General features: G+C 57.7%; 1 protein-coding gene across 2 annotated transcripts in view; it reads right to left on the bottom strand.

Moving 5' to 3' along the window:
• EPHB2 (EPH receptor B2) overlaps positions 1-23,190 on the bottom strand; it is a 145,251-nt gene extending 122,061 nt beyond the window's left edge. Inside the window, exon 1 of one of the 2 annotated variants that reach the window (XM_062012749.1) lies at positions 23,106-23,190. In XM_062012749.1, the coding sequence (XP_061868733.1) occupies positions 23,106-23,190 (85 nt within the window). The remainder of the gene's footprint in view (positions 1-23,105) is intronic. The other variant, XM_062012751.1, reaches the window with a different exon arrangement.
• Between the last annotated feature and the right edge of the window lie 1,704 nt (positions 23,191-24,894).

Here is a 24,894-nt window from a genome sequence, read left to right as displayed (position 1 = left end):
GTGGCCACCCTGAGCGAGCAGCTCTGTCCTCTGTGGCCTGTGATGATGCAAAGCAAGGCTTGCCCTCGCTCTGTTCCCCCCAAAACCCTCTATTTTCACCTCACATCCTCACCTGCAGTGCAGAGAAGGGACAAGCTCCTTGAAAAGCATCACTGTGAGTGTGTTTTTGTCCTGTTTCATCTTACAAAAGCCACCCTGGCAGCCCAGGAGCCTCAGGGGACCACGCAGGCACAGCCCTTGCCAGCATCCCAAGCCCCTGCCTCGCTCCCAGGGCTGTGATTAGAAACACACAGGCACAAAACAGTGCAAGTGGGATCCATCACACAGCATTTAGTACGTGTCATTTGTATCTTACAGCCTGCAACCTTCCTGATGTCACAGGCAAACGGCTCTTACAAACCCCTACAGTGGCTGCTGGGAAGGAGCCGTGGGCAGAAGGAGCAGGGATGGAAGGGGCATTTCCAGATCCAGGATGGACCTGCTTCTACATCTGGCTATCTTTCACAGCCACAGCCTGTCCCACCATATTCTCTACTTGTGAGATGCTGTTGGTGTGTAGGAGAAGGCAGCTCTGCTGACCACAAATAACCCACCCCCATCTGACCCAGGGGCTTTCTGAGGCTGGGAGATGATTGGAAATTATTACCCCAAGAGCAACTCCAGCATTTAGTTCAGCACCACTCCTGCAAGGTGTTCTGGATGCCTGCAGACATTTCTAGTCTGTGCACAGCAGGAGTGCTGTGAACCATGCCTTAGAGATAAATCAACTCCTGGATTAGCTCCTCTCCCACCTCCTCCTTGGTGTTTCACTTCCCAGACTTCCAGGACAGGATCTCTGGGGCAGCAGGGAGCCACAGTCAAATGGGATCAGCAACATTTGGGGCAGAGCAAGTAGAGAACAAAAACCAAAGGCATGGTTTAAACCCTGAACCTGGTCATGGCCAGCAAGATGCAACTTCCTAAAGCAAAGGCTGAAAGGAATGGAGGGAAAATACAGCTTGCACCCAAGTCCAGCTAAGCAGAAAGCACCTCATCCCACAAAATGAGAACAGCAAGTGACTCCAGGACATCTTGACATAAGAGTGACCTTTTCAAAGCAGAAATTGTGACTTGGGAGGTTCAAGTTGGATAGTCAAAGATTATTTAGGCTGTAGGGAGGTGAGGGATCCCCAGCACTGAGGGCTTCCAGGACTTGACTGGGTAAATCCACAGCCACCCTGATCACTGTTATAACTTAGGCAGGGAGACCTCAGACAGGGACACCAGAGCAGGACATCTGCTCTGATCAGAGACAGAGAAGCTTTGGTTTAATGATTGAGTTGAAAAATCTTGTCCTGCAGACATAGCAGGGCCCTAAATCACTTCCCCAGCACAACATCTGTACACTGATGCAAGCCACCACGTCTCATCCAGACCTCCATTTGCCACCCCAGTGCTCCCTTCTTCTGGCAAGTGAAACTACAATATGCAGCTCTGAATTTCGCCCACGGGAAAGTTGGCTGGAAACACAGGCTGAGAAACACTTCCATACATCATCCAGACCCATCTCCACATGAAGCATCCAAGGAACTCGGTGCCACGCCATCTCACTGACAACACAACCCCTTCTGCCTACTCCAAGATGCCCATCTGTTTAGTATTATAACTTATTTGGTGGGGGGAAAAAAATAGCATTGCTTTCTCTTTATTGTGTTTTGGAGCAAGAAAGAAATCCCTCAGATACACAGAGACAGGAAGGCATGGGTAAGACAGAGCCTCCCTGGTCTAACACAAGGATCATCAATATGAGTCTCTGTGCCTTGGTATCCATCCTGCAAATCCAGAGGCTCACCAGCCCCTCAGTGCATGCCAAAAGGACTCTTCTTCCTTAAATAGCAGCAATGCATCAAGTCAGCTGTACCAACAGATACACCAGCAAATGCCTGGCAGGAGCCACCTTCTCAGGTGAAAGCTGGTTTTGGCAGAGCAGCAGGCTCTCCTCCATCTGCAAAGACAGGGCACACACATCACCTGCTCACAAAGGCTGCTCTCACTGCACATCCCCTCAAACCCACCCATCGGTGGTCTGTCTTCAGCCCTAAAACGTCCCATTCAACTCACCTGACGCTGCACACAACCTGAGGCTGAGGCATTCAAGGCCTCCAGTTGGCCCAGGGGAGGTTGAGGCTGGAGCTGAGGCAGAACTGTTTCCCTGAGAGGGGTGTGAGCCCCTGTGCCAGGCTGCCCAGGGAGCTGGGGCAGTGCCCAGCCCTGGAGGGCTCCCAGAGGCGTGGGGTGAGGGCTGTGGGTCAGTGCTGGGCTGGGCAGGGTGGGTTTGACTCCAGGAGCTCAAAGGACCCTTTCCAACCAAAATGACTCTATGATTTTTGGAATCCTCTCTCCATTTCAGCAAGAAATCTGGCTGGCACTCCTGAGGAGAATGATGGTGAGAGCCAGGGAAGTGCAAGGCAACCAGCATGTCCCAACCAAGCTGCCACAGCAGACCCCAAACCACATCTCCCTCAGCTTCTGGCTTGTCTACAAAGGACAGGGTCCACCCAAGCCATCACTGGCATGTCAACCCACCAGAGCAGAGATTAGGCCTAGTCTACACTGTAAACTCATCACAGGGCAGTTAAGCCAAGGAGGGAGGTGGAGACCCCTCTGCTTGCACCAGTTCAGCTGAGCAACAACTGCACCAACAGAAACCACAAACGTGCCTGAGGTTGAAGTGGTAACAACAGCAGGTGTGATGGGAAGCCCACACGTGAGGGACACAGAGCCAACAACGCCACCGCCAGACAGCAGCTCTCAGGCTGCCTGCAACTGCTGATGCCTTGAACCTGTCAATATCTGTCCCCATTATGCTGTACCAGACCCTGTGATGGGTGAGGACAGCCTTGTTACATAATTTTAATGCACACAGTGCATTAAAGACCCCGAGGTCTGCAATTTGGGACCTCGTAATGACACAGAAAGAGGGTTTAATCACCAGACTGGAAGGATGGAATTGCCCCAGCGCTGATGATCGCAGCCTGTGCAGGCCAAACTGCGACTGCCCACTGCTCTGGATGCATCCATTTCCCAAACCTTGCAATATTTGCAAGCAGAGACAACCAAGAAACAGGAATAGAAAGTACAAATGAAAGCCAGAGGAGTGTTGGACTAGATAATCTTTGGAGGTGAAGTACTGAGGCCTAACGACAGGCCCCGAACCAAAGCTGACCTCTAGATGAACCTCCCAGGCAAACACTGTCACTAACTCACGTGGCAATGATGAGGGACATTATCTCATTCCCTCTGCTGCTTCAAACTAAGCTTGCTGCATTATTTCACTTGTTATCTTTGTCAGTGCTTTTAACACAAGTAAAAATCAGCCTGTTTCCATTGACCTCGGTGCCGGTGTCCATGAGCCCAGGAGGTCCCTTCCACCCCAAACCATTCTGTGACACTAAGAAAAGTTCAAGCAACTGGGTTTTTTTTGAGGGGGAAGCTACAATTTGCCAGTCTAGGAAGACAACAGCTTCAACCAAAACCAACCTCAGAGTAACAAAGTGCTGGTGGCGACTGCACTGAAGGAGGCAACTCGTGTTTTATCTTGATGGGCGTGAAGTGAAGCAAGTTAATCAAAGGGAAACACATCTGATGTGGCTGAAGACAAGGCAAAAGTTATGGAGGTGCTTTCCTTCCAAACAGAGACAAAGTGCTAAGTTAAAATGTTAAAACTCACAGAAGCACAGGAGAAAAAACCAAGCACTGACAATGCCCAGGAATGGAGATCTGGAGATGCTCTCCCCGTTCTGGGCCCTGTATCAGGGCAATTTCTTTGTGTCTCTCCATGCAATCAGAGCCTCCCTTGCTGCAGCTCTTTTTAACAGCTCATGAAGGATGGCCATGGTCAGCCAGCCTCTGTCTTTATTAGGAGACTAGGATGTTATTTCCACAGCCCCCAGGAGGACAGGGCTGCTTCCTCCTGTTAGTAACACAGGATTCCTTAGCTCATACATAACTAATGACCCTGGGACTGTCTGGCTGTAATTCTCTTTAAAATCACACATGTTGTTTGCAAGTGGCCAGAAAATAACTAAGACTTTGGCCACAGCTGGAACAGAGACATCAAACTCATGAGGTAACCAAACAGCTCAGCTCATTTCTACACGGGCAACGGCCTGGTAGAGGTGGGAGGAACCACAGCCATCGTTTATCTTCATTTCTGGGCTTTCCAGTTATGACACTTTCCCAAACAAGCCCAAGGAACCATGTCCACATGAAATTCCTGCATGACACCTCCACAATAGGTTGAAAAATTTAATTCTGGGACTAGCCATTAACATCAAATTGGAAGAAAACTACAAGAAAGCTCCACAGCCTGGTTCCAGCACTGCTCCATGTTCACATGAGTTACTGGGCAGCAGAGCAACCCTACGTGGTCTTGGCCAGCACCATCTATCCAGAGAGTATCCCCATCTCCTTTGTCAAGTGGTGCAGAGGTAAAGCCAGAAGCACTCTGGAAGGCAGGAGGAGACTTCAGAAAGATCTTTACCACTTGCAAAAGCAGCCTAAGGAAAAGATGGTGCAGATCCATGGGCCCCACATGTCAGTGGAGGGCACGAGGCAGGAGACAGCTTCTGACTGAGAATCACAGAGTCATTTCAGTTGTTAAAGCCCTTGAAGCTGCTGCAGTCCCAGCCCTGCCCTCACCCTGCCCAGCCCAGCACTGACCCACAGCCTCAGCACCTCAGCTCCACACCTTTGGGATCCCTCCAGGGCTGGGCACTGCCCCAGCTCCCTGGGCAGCTCCCTGTGCCTAACTGCCTCTTGGTGAAAAAGTACCAGGGACTGGGATGGGGAGAGGGAGAAGTAAGAAAAATCAAACACATTTCACAGTCACAGGCTCAACAGACTTCAAGAATTAGCAGCAAGAGCCCAGGAGGGAAATGCCTGGGTGAAGAACGAAGCTGGCAAGTACTTGAAGGCAGTGACAGAGAAGCATCTCGGTGCAGAAGGATCATAGAATCACAGAATGGTGGGGGTTGGAAGGGACCTTTAGAGATCATCTGGTCCAACCCCCCTGCAGAAGCTGCAGCAGGCTCATAGCAGGAGGCAATGGTAGGCATTCAAGGTCTCACTCAGCCTCAAATCACTCCTGGGCTAAGAATGAAAACGCTGATGTAATTCAAATCATAAAGAATTAAAAACCAGGAGTATAATTAGCACCAGTCAACATAGTTCTACAGGAAACAGGTCTTGTCAAACAAATCTGATTTCATTCTTCAGTGAGATTACAAGTTTGATTGGTGAGAGGAACCGTGTTCAAGGCAGGAGGCTCCTTCCTGAGTGCTGAAAGCAGGAGGCGTGACGGTGGCACGGGAGAGCAGAGCCAGCTCTGCCCGGGCACACAGCTCCCCACCACCACCAGCATGCCCAAGGGATTCAGAGCTGCTCAGCCTGGCAAGTTCTGAGTAACAACTCCCAGTGCTGGACCTCAGTGGGCTCTGCAGGAACCAACCCCGAGTTCATTGTTGCTGCAGAGGTACCCGAAGCTCTCCCAGGCTCGCCGAGCAGCCCCAGGTCAAGGATGCAGGATTCACCTCCCTTGGGCTTAACCACATGAAAAAATAATGCCTCCACTTTAAAGCAGTTGTTAGTTTTCCACAGATAGCAGCAACAGAGAGCAAAGGGCCTCTGAGGACACGATGTAAAGCCACATGATCGAAACCAGCCGGTCCAGGCAGGTCAGACCCAGTTGCCTTCTGCAGGGCACTGAGGGAGGGTCTTGCCAACAGCTTACACCAGAACCCCCACTCTCAGCTGCTGATTAAATCAGCCAAATCACCATCAAAGCAAAGTTTGGGGGCCACAATCCTTAAAGTAAATGAAACTCTGTTGGGCAAAGCACTGGAAAGCCTGGTCTCCTCCAGTGATGCCTCCTCACTGGTGTGGCCCAGCAGATGTAAGGGCCAGCCAGGAGAAACTGCAGATGGTCCCAGTGACGTGGTTGCAGGGGTCAGGGACAGCTCCCTGCACCTAGCTCTGGCACTGCTGCTCACACCCAACAGACATTGATCCAAGAGGGAAGGTGCCAGGTTGTCACCCCTGGGACCTCACCAGGGGCCAAGAGTCTGGATGCACAAGGAAATGCCAACTGTGCTCTTCCCTCCATTTCTAGGACAGCAAGAGGATAATCATAGTTCTAAGGTTTCCAGGAGACAGAAGATAGCTGTCCTGGGCAGGAGCATCTATAAAGTCCCACAGATGAGCTGCCACAACACACAACTGAGGTGCGTGCAGCCCTGCCTCAAGGATGCAGCAGTCAGGACAAGGAACATCCTCAGCACCATCTGCATCCACCCATTCCCTACTCCATGGCTCCCCAAAGCCTAAAGTGCACCAAGGAAGTCCCATGGATGATATCAAACTGAGAGCTCTTCCACAGCAAGCATCACAGAAGGTGAAGGTGAGGGTGAGGGTGAAGGTGAGTGTGAAGGTGAAGATGAGGGTGAGGATGAGGGTGAAGGTGAGGGTGAAGGTGAGGGTGAGGGTGAAGGTGAGGGTGAAGGTGAGGGTGAAGGTGAGGATGAGGGTGAAGGTGAGGGTGAAGGTGAAGGTGAAGGTGAGGGTGAGGGTGAAGGTGAAGGTGAGGGTGAAGGTGAGGATGAGGGTGAAGGTGAGGGTGAAGTTGAGGATGAGGGTGAGGGTGAAGATGAGGGTGAGTGTGAAGGTGAGGGTGAAGGTGAAGATGAGGGTGAGGATGAGGGTGAAGGTGAGGGTGAGGGTGAGGGTGAGGGTGAAGGTGGGAGCATGCTAGAGAGACATTGGTGTCTGGACTTTGGGATTTTCAGTGGTTTTTGGGATCTTGCTCAAGGTGCAGCAGAGACAGCACAGATCTGAGGTGTGCTGGGAGACAGGAGAGGAAAGGTCCCATCTCTGCCTGCCCAAGGTTAGATGCAGAGTTTTCACTCTCAGCAAACAGCAAATCCACATGGAAAAAGCCCTGAGCAGTGGGGAAGGAGCAGCTGCTGTTGTCAGTGCCTTCTGGGCTGTCACGCCTGCCTTTTACCCCCTGCCTCCCCAGCCAGATCCTCTGACATCCAACACCACCTCTGCCAAGCCAGCCCAGTCGGGTTCCCCCACTAATGCAAGCAGAAAAGCCATCCTTTGGGAGATCCTTTCAAGCAGTGCCTCCCCCCACCAAAAAAAAAGACTCAGTCAAAGCAAATGCCAGAGCCATTAAGAGCAAAGAGACCTCACAGCCAACAGAGGAATGCCTGGGCTTGATGGACTGTTTATAGAGTCTTTTATAGGAAGGATGGGTAACCTAATCCCAACTACAACATTTTTTATGCTGCTCTAGGAGGGTTCAGCTGTGATTAAACTGTTGGCACAGTCCCATGGCACATAAAACCATGGAGACCAGCAAGTCTCATCCCCCGAGGAGCCCTGCAAATGAGAGTGGCAGAAGTATTCCAAGCATTAAGGGCAGGCGACGCCTGCTGTGGGCCATCCCCACTCACACCTCCAAAGGGCCTCCCTGTCTTCAGAGACAGAACCAAGAGTGACTCAACAGCCACACTGATGGTCTCTGGTGAGTATTTACCACTGCTGCAGAGTCCACAGCGAGGGCAAAGGATAAGCATCCCTGTGGGACTGGGTTTGGCTGCCAGAAGGTGGGTGTGGGAGATGCAGCTTGCTCTTGCAAAAATGTGCCCCCAGCAGAGGCCCTTCCACCTCCTTCTCTCCTTGAAGCAGTCCCAGCAGCAGTATGGGGCCCTCCACCACCCTCCTAGACACTGCATGAATCCCACCACAGCACTTTCTGAGCAGTTAACACGCTTCCTTGTGAGCCAGCCTGGCTGCACTGACACGATCTGAGCTGTGTCTCTGCTGTCTCTCAGGTTGCCACTCCATGGCTGGAGCAGAGCCCACAGTCTCCATCACAGGCAAAGTCCTGCCAGGAGCCAGCTCTGAGGAGAAGGCACCCAACCACCTCCATTTGGCTCAAGCTGATGTTGACCCAGAAGCCATACTGACCTGGGACAAACCAACCCCTGGGTGCTGGAATCTGCCTGAGCAGGAAATAAAAGATTTGGAGGGGAAAAGACTGGAAGTGAGAATCACAGAACACACAGTGCTGGGGGCTGGAAGGGCCCTGCAGAGCTCCCCCAGCCCAGCCCCTGCTCAAGCAGGTTCCCCTGGCTCAGGGGGCACAGGAACGTGTCCAGGTGGGGTTGGAAACCTCCTGAGAAGGAGCCTCCACACCCTCCCTGGGCAGCCTGGGCCAGGGCTCCCTCCCCTCAGCACCAAAGGAGCTTCTCCTCCTGTGGCACTTGTGTGCTCGAGCTTGTGCCCATCACCCCTAGTCCTGGCACTGGATATTTGTGAAAAAAGGGGTTCCCCATCCTCCTGACACCCACCCTTTAGGTACTTGTGTTGCTGAGATCCCCCTGAGCTCAGCCTTCTCTTCCCCAGGCTGAACAGCCCCAGGGCTGCAGCCTTTCCTCCTCACACACATGTTCCAGCCCCTCAGCATCTTGCTGGCCCTGCACTGGCCTCTCTCCAGCAGTTCCCTGTCTCTCTGCAGCTGGGGAGCCCAGCACTGGCCACAGGACTCCAGATGAGGCCTCAGCAGGGCAGAGCAGAGGGGCAGCACAACCTCCCTGGCCCTGCTGCCCACATTCTCCTTGCTGCCCCCAGGCTGCCACTGGCCCCTTGCTGGCTCATTGTTATCAAGCAGCACTGCCAGGTCCCATGAAGATCCCAGCCATGACATGAGTCCATCCAGCACCAGAGCCCACCAGTGCTTTGACCCCACTCCCTCAGAGCCCCTGCCCTGGGCATCCCCAGCCACAGCAGCCAGGAGTATGACATGAGCTCCTCATGCAGGCTGGGACTCGCCCAGCAGTTTCACTTCAGCTCTGGGTGAGTGTACAGCACATTCCTGATGCTGAAGCACAGGAGATCCCACAGCACTTCTGTGTGCTCTCCCCACAGCCTGTGCACCCATGGGGGTTGATCCTTCCAGCACATGCAGCACAGACCCTGACAGACCCATCTGCAGGGTGATGGGCACCTCAAAGGGAACCCAACAGGGTGGGCATGAGCTGTTGTCACCCCCAGAAACCCACCACAGGGGCCCAGCCCTTTCCCACCCCTCTGGCCACTGAGCAAATGGAGGCTGCTGGACGACACACCCAGGGCTGACCTTGCAAAGCCCACACACCAAGGACCTCCCAAACACAGGGTGAAACGCTGACTCAGCTTTCCAAGGGCTCAGCACCCACAAACAGGAGCTCAGGTCATATTTAGGCCACCCAAATTACAGGGCAAGACTTCTCTTTGAGGGTGACCTGCTCTGCTTCCCCCAGCACACAGCCACGTGGGCAACCCCTCCTGTGCAATGCCACTGGGACATGAGCTCTCCTGGTGCCCAAACACACCCATCCCAAACCTCCCACAGCCCCTGGCAGCGGCCCCAGCACATCCCTTAGTGTCCAGCCTCAAATCCAACCCATGGAAAACATGGAAATATGGAAAGTGGGAGCAGCAAAGCAGCCTGGAGGGGCTGCACAGGCCTCTCAGACCCAAGGATGGGCTTCTGCAGTGTCAAGGGATGAAAGCAAAGGCTGGAGAAGAGCTGCTCTGCTCAGCCTTTGGCACGTGCCCGTTGTCCCTCTCATGCACACCCCTGAGTGAAAAGGTGTTTGTCAGGAGGATGGAGGGACACTTTTTTCTCTGGTCTCAAGTGCCAGGACAAGGGGTGATGGGCACAAGCTGGAACACAACAAGTTCCACTGGCACAGGAGGAGAAAGTCCTTTGGTGCAGAGGTGAGGGAGCCCTGGCCCAGGCTGCCCAGGGAGGGTGTGGAGGCTCCTTCTCAAGAGGTTTCCAACCCCACCTGGACATGTTCCTGTGCCCCCTGAGCCAGGGGAACCTGCTTTAGCTGGAGCAGGGCCCTTCCAACCCCAACCATTCTGCTAAGTCTCACTGCCTGTCCCAGAGGGACCAGCCTGGATGTGCCTCCCAGCAAAGCCTCACACACACGTCTGCATCTCCTGCCTGGCCCGTGGCTCCCCGTGAAGCAGCACAGCTCAGGAGGCTTCCCCAGGCCCAAGGAGGAGCACCAGCACCTCTCAGAGTGATGCAAGGTCTGGCCAAACCCAGGAACAGAGAGCAGACGCCAAATGGGAGCAGCTGCCAGCAGAACTGAGCGTTTCCAGAGGATCTGTGTTTATCAGAAGCTGTCGCTCTCCAGCCAGAACAGGTGTCAGTCACAGCAAAATCTCATGGCAGAGATTCAATGTGAAGGCACAAGAGTTTTGACATCAGACCAAGTGGAAAAAAAAGCAGCAGCATCAGCAACTTCTCTGCTCTCCATTCTGCCTGCAGCCTTGGAAATAGGTGAAGAGCCAAAAAGGAAGAGAAAATCAGGTGTATCGTGCAGCAGCCCAAAGAGAGCATCTCCTCATCACTGGGTGATCACACTGTCACAGCATCTCAGGGGTTGGAAGGGACCTGGAAAGCTCATCCAGTGCAACCCCCCTGCCAGAGCAGCACCACCTAGAGCAGGGCACACAGGAACCCATCCAGCTGGGTTTGAGTGTCTCCAGAGCAGGAGTCTCCACAGCCCATCTGGGCAGCCCCTGCCAGTGCCCCTTAGGGTGGATTCCCCCCCTCCCCACACAACAGAGCCACATCCCTGGCATTCACCCAGCTGCCATAGCAGGACCCAGCAGCACCCACCTACCCCAGGACTCCATCCCACCCAGGGGGTCTGATCTCCCTCCCCCCACAGCCTCACAAGCTGCTGGAGAGTTACACTGAGCAGGACACAGAGCTTGCTGCCTGCTCAACACCTCCCACCAGCCAGACACCAACCCCTACTAATGCTGCCAACATCCTAATTAGCACCTTTCCCATGCTGACCCTGCTCCCAACTGCTCTGCATCTGTCTGAGGCCTCTCTCTGAGGTTCTACCAAGATGGAGCAGATGAATGAGGGCAAATCTCAGGGGCTGTCAGACCCCTTCCCCTGCAGAGCAGCTCCCCAAGCCCATGCCAGCACCCCACTGCTCTGCTGTGTGTCTGCTGTGCACAGACACAGCATCCTGCACACTCCTGTACTGCTCATCTCCAAGCCTCCAGGGTGGTCCTTGTGACTCAGCCCATCCCTCTGCAAGGTGGGTAAAAGGAGTGGGGCTGTGTCCCAGTGCCAGCATGGACAGGGTGGCTCCAGGCTCTGCCCAGGGAATGCCTTTGCCCAGCTTGGCTGGAAGCTGTCCCTGATGTGGTTGCTCTGACCTGCCTGCCTCAATCCATCCCTCACTGTGCCTCACACCAGGCAGGAGCAAGCTCAGAGGGCCAGACATCATCCCCCTCCCCAGCACACTCCAGCAATAGGCAACTAATATCCTGTCACTGGCCATTTCCCACGTCCAGGCACTGACCACTCCCCAAGGGAAATGAAACCCAGCATCACTGCCTTGCCTTCCCTCCCAGAGCTGTTCCCATTGCCATGGCAGAGCAGTGAGAAAGCCACGCTCCTGCTGCATTTAAGAGGCAGGTGCCCTCTCAACAGGGAGTGCACAGGGCTGGGGACCAGCACACAGGACCAGTGCCCAGCCCCATGGCCTGGGGGTGCTGGGATCCCCCACAGGAGATGCTCTCCAAAGCTGGGATGCTATGCATGGCAACTGACCCTCACAGCCTGGCCAGTCTCCCTCCCCATAGGCAGTGTGCTCTGAGACCCCCATATAGTGCTCCAGCACACACAGTGCTCCAGGACTCCCATCCTGTGCTCCAGACTCCATACAGTGCTCCAGCCACCCCATACAGTGCTCCAGGACCCCTGTCCTGTTCTCCAGACTTCATACAGTGCCCCAGCACACACAATGCTCCAGGACTCCCATCCTGTGCTCCAGACCCCATACAGTGCTCTAGCCACCTCATACAGTGCTCCAGACCCCATACAGTGCTCCAGACCCCATACAGTGCTCCAGATCCCATACAGTGCTCCAGGACCCCTGTCCTCCAAACTCCATACAGTGCTCCAGCACACACAGTGCTCCAGCCACCCCATACAGTGCTCCAAGATCCCTATCCTGTGCTCCAGACCCCATACAGTGCTCCAGCCACCCCATACAGTGCTCCAGCCAGACCATATAGTGCTCCAGTCCTGCAGTGCTCCAAGAACCCCATACAGTGCTCCAGCCACCCCATATAGTGCTCCAGCCACCCCATACAGTGCTCCAGCCAACCCATACAGTGCTCCAGCCAGACCATATAGTACTCCAGTCCTGCAGTGCTCCAAGAACCCCATACAGTGCTCCAGCCACCCTATACAGTGCTCCAGGACCCTCATCCTGTGCTCCAGACCCCATACAGTGCTCCAGACAGACCAGAGAGTGCTCCAACCCTGCAGTGCTCCAGGAACCCCATACAGTGCTCCAGATCCCATATAGTGCTCTGGGACCTCCACACAATGCTCCAGCCACCCCATACAGTGCTCCAACCCTGCAGTGCTCCAACCACCCCATACAGTGCTCCAGACCCCATACAGTGCCCTGGGATCCCCACACAGTGCTCCAGGAACCCCACACAGTGATGTAACCCACACAGTGCTCCAGCCAGCCCACAGACCTTGTTTTGCTCCATCCAGGCTGCCCCCAGCTCACACCTTTCTCCTGCTCACTTTGTCCCTCCCACCCCACAGCTCAAACACTGGCCATGCAACAAGTTGAGTCTGCAAGGAGGAGATGTATCTCATGGGAGAAAAGCTTGAAGCCAAACTGCCAGAGGCAGCACCTTGCCCATACCCAGGGAGAACAGAGACACAGGAGCCAGTGGCCTGTGCCTGGAGGGAGTGGAAAAACAGTGGATGCAAGCAGATGCAGGTCCTGGTAGGACACACACAGCAGTGTCTTGAGTGCAACCACACACCTGGAGGCATCCGAACAGCCTGTTCCTGCCCAGTCTGTCCTCAGACACAACATGCCCAACCCTCTAGTCTCAGCAGGCAACCTCAGCCAAAGCATTTGGGTTCATGAGGCTCCCGGGAGGCTCAGACAAGCAAAATCTGCTCTGGAGGCTGACAAGCACCCAAGGGCTCCCATCTCCTGTCCCAGGACAGAGTGCTCAGGTCAGTCCTCCCTAGCCCAGGAGACTCTGGGACAGGAGTGCAGAGCTACAGCCAGGTGCATGTGGTGCTTCCCATCCACAGGCTCCTACGACACCCACACACACGCCTCCTCCCTCCTGCATCCCCCTGCTGAGGTTGCTGAGGCTCACAGGGCTGGAGAGGGCTTCCAGAGGGACTGGCCTCTGCCTCTCCTCACTCTCCCTGACTCTCCCCTTCCTCTGCCTCCCAGCAGCAGAGACAGGAGGAGCGGTGCAAGCCACGGCCGGGATGCGCAGCCAGAGCTCAGCAAGCTCCAGCAGGGCCACACACACTCTGGGGACACACCTCGGGAACTGGGCTGACACTTCCCATGGAGCAGGACTCCTCTCAACCTGCTGCTAGGCAGAGGGAAGCTAAATAAGCCTGGCTCAGGTGGGCACAAGCACTTGAGCAATAACAACCACCTGGGACACAGTTTGGGACACAGTTTGTCCTTCGACCCGCTGCAGAGCAGCCGCCCCCATGGCCCCCAAAGCCTGGGTGTGAGCAGAGGGGAACAGAGCCCTTCAGAGCCAGCCTGGCTGCCTCCCCCTCCTCTCCTCCCGTGCTGGGGGCTCGGCAGGCAGCAGCAGGCTGCCCAGGAGCCGGCCCACAGAGCCCATTGTTCCCTTTGTCTGGCCTTTTGAGCACGAGCTGGGGCGGCTCAGGCCGTGTCCCCTCCACCATGGGGATGTTCACACGCTCGGCCACCCTCACCCCCCCAACCAGCCTCACCAACCCCCCAACCACATTTACCACCCCCCAGCTACTCTCACCCCCCTCAACCAGCCTCACCACCCCCAACCACATTTACCACCCCCCAGCTACTCTCACCCCCCTCAACCAGCCTCACCACCCCCAACCACATTTACCACCCCCCAGCTACTCTCACCACCCCCCAACCACCCTCACCACCCCCAACCACATTTACCACCCCCCAGCTACTCTCACCACCCCCCAAACAGCCTCACCACCCCCCTAACCACCCTCACCATCCCCCAACCACATTTACCACCCTCTAGCTACCCTCACCAGCCCCCAGCCACCTTCATCACCCCTCAACCACCCTCACCACCTCCCAACCACCCCCAACAGCCCCCTAACCACCCTCACCATACCCAGCTACCCTCACCAGCCCCCAGCCACCCTCACCACCCCCTCAACCACATTTACCACCCCCCAGCCACCCTCATCACCACCCAACCACCCCCACCACCGCCCTAACCACCCTCACCACTCCCCAGCCACCCTCAGCACCTCCCAACCACCCCCAACACCACCCTAACCACCCTCATCACCCCCTAACTACCCCCAATACCCCCCTTAACCACCCCCTAACCACCCCTCTAACCACCCTCACCACCCCCAACAACCCCTAACCACCCTCATCACCCCCCTAACCGACCCAAGTACCTCCCCTAAACACAACCTTCATCTCCCTGCTCAGGACAGACCCAGGGCTTGAGGGCAGCTCCTCTCCTCCCCCAGCTCCAGCCAGATGCTCTCGCCCCTCCCAGTGCCAAGCTGGGCAATGGCAACTTTCCAGGGGCTTCCCCCTTGCCCAGCCAAAAACCAGGAGGCTGCCCAGGGCTGGAAGGTGTCTCCAACCCAGGGCCCACCAGCACAGCCGAGGCACTGAGCACCCAGAGCGACACAGACCTCCCAGTGCTTTGGCTCAGAGGCTGCAGCCAGTCTGGAAAGCCAAGCTGGGGGGCACAGGGGGCAGAGCATGGAGCCCTGGGCTCTGGGGGGAGATGCCATTCCCTTTGGGACTGGCCTCGAAGGCAGCGTCAGCCTGGGAGGCCGAGCCAAGGGGATTCCTGGTTTCAGTCCCAGCCCCTGCAGCGTGCCAAGGGGCTGAAAGCAGCCAGGTCTACAGTCCAGCATCAAGGGTGTCCTGATGCCCCCAGGATGGGCAGGGGTGGGCTGCAGACTGCCCAACACACTCCTGCCTCCACCCCCCATCGCTCCTGCTTCTAAACCCGATGCTTGAGAACTCCAGAGCCAGTGAAGAAGCATCAAATAACACCCCATCACCCCTTCTCCAACCCTTTTCCTCACCCCTCCCACGGCCCAACACCCCTTCCCAAGCCACATCTTCCCCTGAAACCCCCCTCCCCATCCACCCTGTACCTCTCCTGTACAAGCATCTTTGCCCTCCTTTCCCAGCCTTTCCCAGTTCTGAGTTGGTGCTTTCAAAGAGCCATCCACAATGACTTTAAGATCTCTTTCTTAAAATGCTAATCAGTAATTTAAAGGCTGCCACTGTGTATGCATGGGTTTAGGGTAATTTCTCCTTCTTCCATGTGAATCCCTTTTCATTCATCACCGACTACATTTACTCTGCCACTCCACAGCCCTGGTTATCCAGTGTCATGAGAAGCCTTTTCTGGTTTTTGCTTTGTTTTTGCAATATTTTCAAGACAACTGTTGTTTTGCTCATGCTGAATCACTCTGTGCACCCTGCAAACTCTCTCTCCTCGCAGTTCCCACCCTCTTTCTGGTGCATTGACAACCACGAGCCTCACGCTGACCCCCCCGGCCAGTGGGAAAACTGACTCTTTGTTTCTCCCTCTTTTAAGCAGATTTTAATCCATAAGACAGCCCTTCCTCTAAAATTACTGCTCTGGAGTCTCCTGGATCACCCAGGCAGCTCTTCATAAAGGATGCTCGTCCCATCCTGCCTAAATATTCATGTTACCAACACAGTTTAACACCCAAGCTCTCCTGCCATCCCTTCACGGCAGGCCTGGGAAGGAAAGCTCCTTGGCACAGTCTCCTTGGCCACAGCCATCTGTGGGGACACTGAGGTCACAGAGTCACAGCATGGTAGGGGTTAGAAGGGACCTTTAGAGCTCATCCAGTCCAACCCCCTGCAGAAGCAGCTCCCACCTAGATCAGGTCACACAGGAACGTGTCCAGGTGGGTCTTGAAGTCCTCCAAGGCAGGAGCCTCCACACCCTCCCTTGCACCCTGTTCCCTGTCTCCCCAACTGCTCCATCCTGGTCAGGTTGAACCTCCTCATTCTCATTTGTTGAGGGGGAACTTAGGGGAATCATTCCTTTCTTCCCACAAGTTCTTCCTTCAGCCTGCCATATATGGTTTTACATTCACCACACCACAGCTCCTGATTCATTCCTCTATTTTCCCCTTTTAGATACCACTTCCACCTTCTGAAGAGCAGCTTTTTACCTCTGGTGACCTCCCTCAATTTGCCATTTGATGCAGATTTGGTTCAAAAAGCCCTCCCACATTTAACAGCCAGCTGCATTCATCCAGGGCCTTCCTCTCCATTCCTGCACCACTATTTTGGCTGCTCCCTTTGCCTAAGCTCCTTCATTCTGCCTTACTTACAACATATTACTGTGTGTTATGTCGAAGTGCTGGCCATTCAACAGATGCCACGGGCCTGCCTCTAAAGAAAAGGTCATTTATTAGGTGGGCTCACCAAGCTTCAGCAGCTTTTGGAGCCCACCAGCACCTTCTTGCACCCACTGTGCTGCACATGATGCCATGAGATGCTCCTCTCATGGGCTGTGAATGATCCACAGGTACAAAACCTGCAGCTTCTGAGCAACAGCCCTGTGTCCCATTCACAGAGGCACCGACCACCTACAACCAGAGCTGCTTTTTCTGCTCTCAGGGCCCATCTCATCTCTCTTAAGGCCTTGGTGCTGCAGGTTGGGTTGGAGGGGGAGCTGAGAACGCTGCTCCTTTCACCTCTGAGCATGGAGATGCAGAGGGGTGCACAGGCAGGCAAACTCCTCACTCACTCCTTTGCCTCTGTGCCCCCTCTGTGCCTGCACCCTGACACAGCGTGCCAGCCACCCAGCAACGCTGCTGGTATTGATAGCAAATCATATTGATATGCCATTGATGTCCCCCTGGGGCACCTCAGCCCCCTGCCCACCTCCAGCATCCCCTGTGCCCCCTGCAGCCCTCAGCACCAGCCAGGCCAGAGCCCCCTCCTCAAACCCCCTCTGGGACGCCGCCCGTCCCTCCCTCTGGCCCTTCCCCTCTTATCTAACGCTGAACTTTTGCCCCCCCAGAGGATCCCCCTGCTCTCCCCATCCCCAAACCACCCAACCCTCTGCTGTGCTTCTCTCCAGCGTCTCTGGAAAGCAGGCACCAGCCTGGGCAGGGACTGTGAGCCAGGATGGGAGCCCATGGAGTGGGGGAGGAGGAAAAGGGCTTTGGGAATCCCTCACCCACTCCAGGGCTGACCCATCTCAGCTGGGTCGGGCTCCTGGGAGCAGGCACGTGTTGGAACAGGAGTGGTGGGCTCAGGCTCATTTGTCACAGCTCACATGCAAACACTCAGGGGCCTCAGGAGGTATCTCAGCAGCCTGTATTTACCCAGCTCCTCAGGCAGGTTTTGCTGGTGCCCACCCCTCTTTACAGCCAGCTCAGGTATGTGTACACAAATGGTCACTGACTAGTGCAGGCACATCCTCAGCCTGGATACAAAGGAGACCGCTGCTCCCATCCTTGGGGGACAGCCCCAGAACCCCCCCAAAGCACTGGCACATCCCCTTCACACCCCCAGACTCCTCTGGAGGGTGTCCCAAGGAGCTGGGGGACATTGGTGCCCTACAGCCCCTTGGCATCTCCCCCTAAGCACCTGCTCCCTTGGCTCTTTATCACCCAGAGAAGCTGGAAATACAGCAGGGACTGGGGGTAAGTGCTGCTCCAGCCCAGGAACAGCAGAGGAGCAGAGTGGCAACGGCAGCTACACAGACATTTGAGTCAGGCACCAATGTATTTGGTCTCCAAAAAGATTTCTCCCAGCAGGTAACACAAAGGGCAGGTGGGTGCAGGGAATGCACCTCATCACAAACTAACCCAGGGCTGGGGAAGGGAGGCAGCAACAGGGCAGCTCAGGGCCAACCCAAACCCACAGCCTCTGCTCTGCACCTCAGTCCCACTTGTCAAAACTTAGCACACACCACCTCCCTGGAGCACCAAGGTCAAAGCAAGAGCCCTGCTGTGCCACATAACACCAAAGACATGGGTAAAATCTTCCTCCACTGAGACCACTGTGTTTGCTGGCATCCCCCCACACTGCCCCTGGGCATGGAGGAGGCTCTGGAGGTGCTCAGCAGCGGGGCATAGCCACATGTGCCAGAGGAGTGACCGTATCTTAACGCCAGAATATGTCAGGGCACACCTAAGATACATCACAGTGTATGTTGGGTACATCTACACAATGAATGCAGAGTGTACATGGTGTGTGCTACACACATCTGTGCTCAGACACAAGGGTGCTGCCTGCAGCTTGCTCAGGGGATGGGCACAGGGCTATGTCCAGCACCTCAGCCACCATGTGCCTTGGGCATGCCCACCCCAGCAGAGGACAGAGCCCTCCTTGGGCATTCCCACCCCAGAACAGAGCTTTCCTTGGGTATTCCCACCCCAGCAGAGGACAGAGCCCTCCTTGGGCATTCCCACCCCAGAACAGAGCCCTCCTTGGGCATGCCCACCCCAACAGAGGACAGAGCCCTCCTTGGGCATTCCCACCCCAGAACAGAGCCCTCCTTGGGCATGCCCACCCCAGAACAGAGCCTTCCTTGGGCATACCCACCCCAGCAGAGGACAGAGCCCTCCTTGGGCATGCCCACCCCAGAACAGAGCCTTCCTTGGGCATACCCACCCCAGCAGAGGACAGAGCCCTCCTTGGGCATTCCCACCCCAGAACAGAGCCCTCCTTGGGCATGCCCACCCCAGAACAGAGCCTTCCTTGGGCATACCCACCCCAGCAGAGGACAGAGCCCTCCTTGGGCATTTCCACCCCAGAACAGAGCTTTCCTTGGGCATTCCCACCCCAGCAGAGGACAGAGCCCTCCTTGGGCATTCCCACCCCAGCAGAGGACAGAGCCCTCCTTGGGCATTCCCACCCCAGAACAGAGCCTTCCTTGGGCATGCCCACCCCAGCAGAGGACAGAGCCTTCCTTGGGCATTCCCACCCCAGAACAGAGCTTTCCTTGGGCATTCCCACCCCAAGATAGAGCTTTCCTTGGGCATGCCCACCCCAGCAGAGGACAGAGCCTTCCTTGGGCATTCCCACCCCAGAACAGAGCTTTCCTTGGGCATTCCCACCCCAAGATAGAGCTTTCCTTGGGCATGCCCACCCCAGCAGAGGACAGAACCCTCCTTGGGCATTCCCACCCCAGAACAGAGCCTTCCTTGGGCATACCCACCCCAGCAGAGGACAGAGCCCTCCTTGGGCATGCCCACCCCAGAACAGAGCCCTCCTTGGGCATGCCCACCCCAGAACAGAGCCTTCCTTGGGCATTCCCACCCCAGCAGAGGACAGAGCCCTCCTTGGGCATTTCCACCCCAGAACAGAGCCTTCCTTGGGCATGCCCACCCCAGCAGAGGACAGAGCCCTCCTTGGGCATTCCCACCCCAGCAGAGGACAGAGCCCTCCTTGGGCATGCCCATCCCAGAACAGAGCCCTCCTTGGGCATTCCCACCCCAAGATAGAGCTTTCCTTGGGCATGCCCACCCCAGCAGAGGATAGAACCCTCCTTGGGCATTCCCACCCCAGAAGAGCTTTCCCTGGGCATTCCCACTCCAGGATAGAGCTTTCCCTGGCCATTCCCACCCCAGCAGAGGACAGAGCCCTCCCACACCAGCATCCTCTCCCAGCCCAAGGCCAGGCTCAGGATGCTGACCGTGTGGCACACGAGGACGCTCAACAAGTCCCACCAACTGATTATCCCTCGCCCATCACAGCCTGCTGCCAGCCCTGGGGCCGCCTGCACCCTCTGCACCCTCTCTCAGGTACTTGGGCCACCTCATTTCTCCCTCCCCATTCTCTGGCAGGCAGCTGCCTCTCCTCCAGCCCTCGGGAAACTTGCCAGCGCCGCAAGCTTTATGAGAAGTTAACTCTGACGGGGTGAAGAGAGCCTTCAGGCTCGGGGAGGGGGGTTATCCCCCCCCTTCCCTCACACACAACTTAGCTGAGCTGTTGATATTAAAATACCTAAGTGCCCTTCCCAGCTGCCCCCAAAAATCCCTGGGAAGCCCTGGGAGTCCTGCAGCAACACAAAGAGGAGCCGTCAGTGAGAGCGGCACCGTTACCAACCCGGGTGGGATCCAGACCCTTCCAGGACTCCTTTGTTCTTCACTTGCTGCTTTGGGGTTGTGAGCTTTTGGGTGGGGTTTGGGTTGGGGTTTTTTTTATTTAGGGGTTAAAACAAAACCCACCAAAACCACACTAAAAACTTTCCTTTGATAAGCCTGAACTTTCTCAGCTGCAGACACGGTACCTTAAGGCAGCCCTTAACCTCTGCTTTATGTACCTTGTCATCCACCTCCCTGTTTTCCATATTGATTTATGTTTTACCTTCTTTTTTTTTTCCCCCCCTTCCACATTTCCCTTTCTAACAGAGCTGGTTTGAACCAAACAGCCCTTTCCTCCCAAGCCCCAGACACAAGGCATTCTGCTGGCCAGTGAGTAATCAACTATCCAATTTCCATGCACGCTCCCTGTTTATGTTTCCTTCCCTATCGGCTTTGTTTCTAATTAAGGTTTGTTAAATGCAAGTGAATATATAGAGTCAAGGAGAAATCTAAAGCAGGGAGATAAATAAACACCCCACACACAGGGCTTGCACTGACTGAGGCTGCACTTTCAACCAGGGATCCCAAAGCACTTTGTCATGTTCATTACCGAAAGCTCGCGGCTCCCTCGGGAGAGGCGCTTGGATTGTTTTACGCCTTGTAATTAGGAAAACTGAGGCACGGAGGAGACAAGTGAAATTACCAGCACTGAGGAAAACCTTCACAGCAGAGCTGGATCAGGACTCGAGAGGCTGGATCCCAGGGTAAATACCCAGAAGGTGGGGGTTTTTTTCCCCTTGAATGAGCCTTTTTTGCCCCCGTTTTGGCTTCGGGCATCTGTTGGAGTCGGTGGCGCTGGGGGAACTGGTACCACAGAGGTGGCCCGTGCCCAGGGTGATGTGATGGGGCCCAGGTACAGCCTCTTTGGTCAGGAGCCGTGGAGGGCTCAGCCTGCTGGTGCTGCCAGGGCCCAGAGAGCACGGAGATGCAGATGGACACCGTGTCCAAGCAGCCCAGGGAGCCCCGGGAAGAGGCAGCTCAGCACGGGGAGGATGCAGCAGAGGCGTGCCCAGGGAGCTGCGCCCTGCACGCTTCCAACCTTGCCACATCTCCAGAGCCTTTGTAAGGAGGGAAAGGCTGGGGCATGGTAGTGGCTTGCTCATGCCAGCACTGTCACCCACCATCACAACCCCACAACACACACACACCATAAGGCAGGAGGCAACAGGCACAACGCCAGCGAACCCAAACCAACATGTAGCTCCAGCTGGGGACGGTCACTGGAAGCCCTGTGCAAGGCCTGTGCTGAGCACCTCCCCAGGCATGGAGGAGCACACCCAGCACTGGCCACCCCCTCGTCCCCACATGGATAATCCCCATCCCTCGGGATGAGCCCAAGCGCTCACAGATTCGGTCCCCGCTGTTGTTCGGTCCTGCCATGATGGTGGGAAGGTCACCCACGTCTTTGAGCAAGCGTGAAAGAGCCCAGGGAGCCGGTCACCAAGCCCCCAGCAGAGCCTGGCAGCTCCTCTGGGCTGCAGGAAGGGCAGGGTGGGGTGGAGGTGGCTCCTGGTCCCATATACAGGGCTCCTGGCTCCTTCCCCTATGGTAGGCAGCGGCGGCTCTGCATGGCCAAGCCCGCTGGGGCCCTTCTGAGTGTCAGCACCGAGAGCCAACGAGGCCAGACGTCCCACACGGACACGTGTGCTCCCACAAACGCTCTCAGCACCCCAAACCTCCCCCCAGCCTAATTAAAACCACACTGGGCTCATGTGAACAGCGTAGCTGGCTAGCGCTCTCCACTGCAACGTAAATAGTCCTATTTATGCCAAGCTCCCATATTGTAAATATCACGATGTATAGCTGGCCAACCCATGAGTCATCTCCCAAAACTCCCAACTTAATAAATGGTGCCTCATCCCATGTTCCAGACAAACACCGGCCGCGCAGCTCCCACCGCCCGGCACCTCCACGCCCTGCACAGCCACGCTGGGGAAGGGGGGTGTCCGAGCCGAGCCCCCACGACCCTCAAGCACGTCGGACGCGGCCTCCCCAGCGCGGGCAGACGCCCGTGGACCGCGGGATGAGCCGCTCCTTTGGCCCGACACCTTGCTCTGGCCCCAGCCCGGCTCCCCGGCGCTCCCCGTGCGGCGCTTGGGCTGGGGGCGGCCGGGGATGGCTGCGATGGGCTTGGGAGGGGGAAGGCGAGAGTCTTCCCTTGGCTGGACCCCAGCAGCGGGCTCCCGCCCCAGCACCCCAGCCGCGGGAGCTTGCCCACCTGCCGCCCGGCTCTGCTTTGTCTGAGCACCGGGGGGTGGGGGGAAAACTCGGCGGGGAGCCCAGCTCCTCCCGGGGACGCCGGGAAAGCCACGCCGACAACGGGGAGCCGGCCATGAGCTCCAGGATGCCGGCAAGGCCTTGCTGAGGTTCGCCCCGAAGCCTCTCTCCCCGCCTGCAGCGGCGGGCACGCCGAGGCGCAGCCCGGGCATCCCCGGCACAGAGGTGCCGCGGTACCCGACCCGCACCCGGGGACCCGCTGCGGGGGCGCCGCCGAGGGATGCCCAGCTTGGGCGGGGGGGGATGGCGGGGAGAAGGGCAAGGCGGCGGGCAGGAGGGGTGTGGGGACGGCGAGGGCGGGGGTTGCGGGGGGGGGAGGACGGGACGACGACACACGGAGGGGCCCCCCCAAGCCCCCGGCGCCGCGCTCCGGCGGCAGCACCTCCAGCTCGGGCAGCACTTCCCCGAAACTTCGCCTCCCCTCCAGCCCGCGGAGGGGCTGCGGCGGGGACGGGAGGGGGACAAAGTGCCACCCCACCCCCCGAAAAAAACCAGGGCAGAAACCCCCGAAGAGATGCGTGTGGGAGAGTCACCCGGCCCCAGAAGGGCCCCCGCCCCCCCCTCCCCTTACCTTCCACGGCGGCGAGCAGGGGCAGGAGGGCGAGGGGCAGGCAGCAGAGCCACAGCGGCCCCATGGTGCGCGCCGGGCCGGGCATCAGAGGCGGCGCGGCCGGCGCTCCATGGAGGCGGAGGCGGCGGCGAGCGGCGAGCGCAGACCGAGCCCCTCGCTGGGGCCGCCGGCGCGGGCACGGCCGCGGGCACGGAGCGCTCCGCCGGCCCCGCCGCCGCGGCCGGGCCGAGCCACCGCCGCCGCCGCGCGGGGGGGGGGGCCCCGCGCCGCCCGCCCGCCCCGCCCCGGGGCGCCGCTGGGCCTGGCGGGGGCGGGGGGCGGCGGGGCCGCGGGGGCCGGGGGGCGGCGGCGGGGGCGGCGGGGGCCGGGGCGCGGCGGGGCGCGGCGGGCGGCGGGCGGGCGGCGGCTCCCCCCCCCCGCCCGCCGATGGTTTGTCCCGGAGCTGTCGATCATGCAGAGAAAGCCGCGATTTCGGCCCAAATCTGCCCGGCCGGGGCCGGCCGCCGGCGCCGCGGCCGCCGGGGACACGGTGCTCGGGGACGTGTCCCGGCGGAGGGGTGCCCCCGCCTCCGCCCCGGCGGCGCTCCCGCAGCCCCGCTGCGGCCCGTCGGGCCCCGTGGGCCGGCGTCCCGGCATCCCGCCCGGCCCGGGGCTGCGCCCGCCCGGCCCCCGCCGCAGCACGGCCCGGGAGCAGCGAGCCCCGGCGGGGAACGGACGGCTCCCGCTGGACAAAAACGGCCCCGGGAGCTGCCGAAGTCCGTGGCCTGCTGCGGCTGGCACCGGGCAGCCGCGGCCTCCGCGCAGCCCCCGCAGAGCCCCGGGGCTGGGGTCCCTCCTGTGCCTGAGGGGCACTCGGGGACAAGCCCCGCTCGGGCCAGACAGGGCTGAGCAGGAGAGTCCCAGGAGGCGCCGGCTCAGCCTCACGTCCCCATCACAGCCCTGGCTTCCCCACGGGCCTGGGAGCCAAACCTGCCCTGTGGGCACCTCATGAGCCAAACTCTGCCTTTGTAGACCTGTAGAATCGTTTGGGTTGTAAAGCCCCTGGAGCTGCTGCAGTGCCAGCCCTGCTCTCACCCTGCCCAGCACTGACCCACAGCCTCAGCACCTCAGCTCCATCCTTTGGGATCCCTCCAGGGCTGGGCACTGCCCCAGCTCCCTGGGCAGCCTGGCACAGGGGCTCACACCCCTCTCAGGGAAACGGTTCTGCCTCAGCTCCAGCCTCAACCTCCCCTGAACCTCCCTCCTTAGGACATGTGCAACTGTTACCGGGACTTTTAGCTCCAGGAGGTCGCCTCAGCCACCACCCTGGTGCCTCCTCACCCTGTCCAGCCTGGCAGCATCCACCCAGCTCAGCAACCGTGGCTGAGCCCCTGTGTGTCCTGGCTGGGAGGGGAGGTCGAATGTCTTCTGCAGAAAGCACATGTGTGTCCTGGAGAACCTTCTCAGGGAAGGTCACACCCTGCACATCAAGCCATGGCTCACAGGTCAGGAGCTGAGGAGCCACTGGACTAGCAGGATGGATCCCTGCCCCTCGGGTCTCTAAGGCACTGAAGGGAGTTTTGGCTCACTGTGCTCGTCCTGGGCCCTCTGCTGCACCAGCAACTCGAACATTGTGTGTTCCCTGCCTTGACCTGTCACAAGTGACTCATTTCTTGCCAACCACAGGTGTGTTTGGAGGACATCAAGGCTCCTTGATGCTGTTGGCCATAAACGTGAGCCAAATGGGCTTCCCCAGCTGCGTGTGGCCAACTGCAGGCTCTCACCCCCTTTGGGAGCTGCTGTCACTGCT

Source organism: Colius striatus, chromosome 21 (genome assembly GCF_028858725.1).
Source record: "Colius striatus isolate bColStr4 chromosome 21, bColStr4.1.hap1, whole genome shotgun sequence".
Lineage (NCBI taxonomy): Eukaryota > Metazoa > Chordata > Aves > Coliiformes > Coliidae > Colius > Colius striatus.
This window is presented reverse-complemented; position numbering and strand designations above follow the sequence as displayed.